This window comes from Phoxinus phoxinus (assembly GCF_949152265.1).
Source record: "Phoxinus phoxinus genome assembly, chromosome: 8".
NCBI lineage: Eukaryota > Metazoa > Chordata > Actinopteri > Cypriniformes > Leuciscidae > Phoxinus > Phoxinus phoxinus.
This window is the reverse complement of record NC_136883.1, coordinates 17,310,528-17,315,178: the sequence shown is the minus strand read 5'-3', so window position 1 is coordinate 17,315,178 and position 4,651 is coordinate 17,310,528. Positions and strand designations below refer to the sequence as shown.

The 4,651-nt window shown below is 36.1% G+C and overlaps 1 protein-coding gene across 1 annotated transcript; it reads right to left on the bottom strand.

The window, feature by feature from the left end:
* Positions 1-909: 909 nt before the first annotated feature.
* Positions 910-4,182, bottom strand: LOC307002386 (extracellular calcium-sensing receptor-like; the record flags this gene model as incomplete). Its single annotated transcript, XM_079619968.1, has 6 exons — positions 3,966-4,182; positions 3,544-3,832; positions 2,706-3,461; positions 2,382-2,609; positions 1,989-2,112; positions 910-1,838 (listed from the first exon to the last, which is right to left on the bottom strand). The coding sequence occupies exons 1-6, from the start codon at positions 4,172-4,174 to the stop codon at positions 910-912; spliced, it is 2,535 nt and encodes an 844-aa protein (XP_079476094.1). The 5' UTR covers positions 4,175-4,182.
* Positions 4,183-4,651: the final 469 nt, after the last annotated feature.

Below are 4,651 nucleotides of genomic sequence, written 5' to 3'. Positions count from 1 at the left end.
TGTAATGTTATGTTTATGTTATGTATCCAGGATATCTGATTATTAATCTCATAGGTTGTCGTAGAACGTGCTTCAGTTTACTAGAGATCATTTACTCTTTAGCATTACCTCAAGCAGCTATTCCTTTTGGATGTTTCTTTTTCGAAAACATTGATGCATCATAGTGTTATTTTTTCTAGTCATAAGTTCATGTTTTCATGTTTAATGTCATATTTTTATTTGTCAACATTAATTTTCGTAACAGTCTTACATGTAACATTTCCTAACATTTTCATGACGGACCCGCCACGCCCCCGCACAAGCCCCGCCCCCCCTGATTACTCGAGTACTCATTTTTGAGACCTGTTGATGATCGAAATGAGAAAATGACAAAAATGCCATCCATAATGTTGAGCTAAAACTTCACATACACACCCTGGGGACATCAGAGACTTATTTTACATCTTGTGAAAAGGACATTATACCACCCCTTTAAATCATGTAAATTCAACACAATTTGTTCAGTTCATTATGTCGTTTTTTTTTTTAATATTGTATAGCCTACCTAACTTAACCTGAATATGTGAATATATGAATATGTCAAATCATACTTTATTAGACCAAAAAAATAAATACCAATTTAACAAACCCCGTTCAACAGGTAGTATGTTGTTTTGTTCATTATCCTTTTGTTTGGAAACATTTGACCCCATGATGTAAATGAGACTTATTATTGTGCATCTTTCAGTTGGGGTTTAATTAAAGGGTTATTTATTTTTTGTTTTTCAGGTTGCTACGTATGACAGTTCAATGTTATAGACCTGACATTTTTTTAGTTTTGCTTTAGTCACATCAGCTTGACCTCTCCCAACACCCACACACTTTCTTGGGGTCCCCCTTTCATATTAATAGAAATGTTGTTTTAAATTCTCAGTAGGGCTTTAGGCCTATGGATGTAGATGGTGTTTTTCCCATCACATGTTGCTTTGTATTTTGTTCTGGCTTAAGCAGGATGATATAACATTTAGGTGCAAAAATGCAGAATAGTAAACCAAAGCTCGATGATAAAATGGCAAATATCTCCACAGCTACAGTAAATTTTCCAGGAGAACTGACATAAGCTGGAATAAATGTAAGCCATACAGCACAGAATATGAGCATACTGAATGTGATGAATTTGGCTTCATTAAAGTTATCAGGCAGTGTGCGAGCCAGAAAAGCTAAAATGAAACACAAGACTGCCAGGAGGCTAATGTAACACAGCACAGCCCAGAAACCTATAGTAGAACCCAGATTGCACTCAAGAATTATATTTTCCTTATAATATTTCATATTTTTGTACGGAAATGGGGGAGAAATTGTTAGCCAAAGCACACAGATTAGAACCTGTATAAGTGTAAAGGCAAGAACACTGAGTCGTTGTTGTGCAGGCCCAAACCATTTCATGACATTACTTCCTGGAAGTGTAGCCTTGAAGGCCATTAACACCACTATTGTTTTTCCCAGAACACAGGATATACAGAGGACAAAAGTGATCCCAAACACTGTGTGACGCAACATACAAGACCACTCAGTAGGCCGACCAATGAAAGTAAGTGAACAGAGGAAACACAGAGTCAATGAGAAAAGTAGCAGGAAGCTCAGCTCTGAGTTGTTGGCTTTTACTATGGGGGTGTCCTTCTTGCTGTAAAATAGGATGGCCACCAGCACGGTTAATCCTACACCTAACAGAGAGAAAAAGACTAACAATATACCCATAACCTCTGTGAATGACAGAAACTCTACAGCCTTCAGCACACAAGTATTTTTCTCAGCATTAGACCAGTATTCCCCTGGACACTGCTGGCAGTTAATTGAATCTGGAAAGGGAGTTGTGATCACTAGTTAGAGACAAAATAATCATTTCTGAACTCCTTTGATTAGAAACAGCATCCTTAACATTAAAAAAAGAAAACAAAAAGAGCAACTAACCAATTTTCTATGAAACTGTGAGATGGGCTGAAAATTACCTGTCTCATTACTGATTTCTCCTTCTGCACATGGAATACAGTCATAACAGCAGACAGGTCTTCCTTTCTGTACAGCCTTCCTAGTGCCTGGAGGACAGCTCTCACTGCACACAGACCTTGGCTTCTACATAAAAAAAATTACATCATTAAATAATATTGTAAAGAGAATATTACATCTTTGAAGAATAAATGCACAAGGGGGGAAGTTGCATAATTTCTTATTGTAAATACTTTTCTGGAACAAAACAATACTTTGAAAGTATTTTAGAAATTTACCACAATTTCTCAACATTTTAATGTTATGTCTTTTGATGATTAATGTTTTGCTGTTTTTTTTATATTACATTCCCTTAAATTAACAAAAACAAGGACAAACAGGATATTACAGTTTACCTTCAGCTGTCCTCCAGCCCAGATTATTTTGTCAATGCTAAGGTCTAAATTCTGGTTAGGAGGAAGCGAGGCATCATAATATCCCACTGATTGTAACTCGAACGATCCATCTGATTTCTGCTGCCAGTTCACAACTTCATACAAAGCCACTACACCACCAGTTGTGTCAAACCACACATGATCTCCTGTCTTTATGGTAAAATTTATCATTTTCAGAGCCTCAACCACCTTGCAAAAAAATACAATAATAATAATAATTAATTGGGCATTTTAACACATTGTTCTCATTTCTCCCTTTCTATTTATCAGTCTTTTATATTTTACCTGCTGTGGTTGTATTGTCAGGCCTTTCTCACAACCTTCTTGTTCTTTGCACTTGAATAGCCTGTGTAGTGAATGAGCCACTGCATAAACTGCTTTGTAGACATTGCTTGAATATCTGTGTTCAGTCACATCTTCATTGTAATTTTTCAACACAAGAATATCCTCATATCTGCTGCAACTTGATGCATATTTAGAATAATTCCCATCACTCTCTGAGCATGGAAAAGCTGTGTCCCAGAATTCTTTTATAACATATTCTGCAAACCCTTCAATGTTGATTTTTCTGACTGCAAACCCCAGTGACCCTCCCATTGCATGAAAACTGTTTGGAGTTATGTAAGTCTTTGCAGTTATCCATGGCTCCACACCAATCATCTGGAGGCCAGTAATGTTCTGGATACTTAACTGATCAATAAGTAAGCCCATCTCAACAAAAGAAACAAATGCAACAATCACTTTTGCTGTGCCTCTTTCTATAGTGTCTACCACTTGATTGAGTTTTTCTGGCTCTGTTCGGTAGAATTTCACAGAATACTCCACACAAATCCCCTCTTCATGGGCTGTTTTCAGAAATATGGCCATTCCATTGTTTCCATAGTCATTGTCACTGTTCACTGCTCCCACCCATGTCCAGCCTAAATGCTTGACTATGAATGCAAGTGCTCTGCTCTGGTGGTAATCACTAGAAATAGTCCTAAAGAACGAGGGGTAATCCTTCCTATTACTGAGACATTCACATGACGCAGAGTGACTTATCTGAAAACAAAAGAACAATAAACTGTGAAAAAAATTCTCAGCATGGTGATTATGTCAAATATTTACTGTCATTGCTCTTTACCACTGGAATCTTAAAAGGTCCTGTAGTTCTGGACAGTATTACTGTGGCAGAAGTCTCTGATTCTCCTATGATAGCATGTAAAGGAGACTTCCCATTGCACTTGTACCCTTCTGCAAACTCCTGACCATTCATTAATCCCAAAGTTGCGATCATGGTAGACAGTCTTGAACCACACGTATCATAAATCATGTAGCCAATAGAAACATTTGGGAGCAAACCTTGACTTCTGTTAATCTCCTCAATTGCAAAGATCATGGTTTGAGCCAGCCGGAAATCTCTCATATTCACACTGTGGACACATTAAACCAGTAAATAGCAACATATTGATTTTTTTTTTCTTTTTTTTACATGAAACACATGAAATACATTTTACACTAGTTTTTTTACATGAAATACATTATCTGATCTAATGTTTCACAAACCTGGAGCAAGATGGAGGCTGAGGTTTTTGCGTAAACTCAAATGAAGGTAATGTTTCTTTTCTGTGGACTGCAAAAATTCCTCCAATAGTTACATCTCCATCCTTGAAAAACAACGGGTACTTCGAGTCTCCCATCATTCGGCAAAGAGTGTTTTCCACCTTAGTGTGAAGGTGATGAAAAACCAGGAGTGTGTAAAGAAAGAAAAGCATCCCAAAGAATGATCTCAAATGTACCTGACAAATGCAAACGACCTGATACAGTATTTGCATCTTTATAGACATAATTATAATGGATGAATGATTTTGAACATAGTCAGTGACCTCATAGGGCAAGACAGGAGTGGAATAGAGTCAGGTAAATTTGATCAGTTTTGTTCTCTCAAATTATCAGAAAGATGTAAATTGTGAATATTGAAATTCTATTTTACATAATAAGAAAGCGTGTATTTTTTAATTTTTCTGGATTAAAGCAATTCAAAATTATGTCTTAATCACAAAGTGAGTAAAATTGTTATGAAAATGTTGAGCTCACAATGAAGCCTAATTATTTATTTAGTATTATATTGAAAGTATAATATATTGTTAGTATTATATTGTTTTACTTATACATTATGCACTGCTATTACCTTGTGAACTATGATTACATTGCTGCAATGTGTAACTAGTACATTATGTGAAAAATTGTTA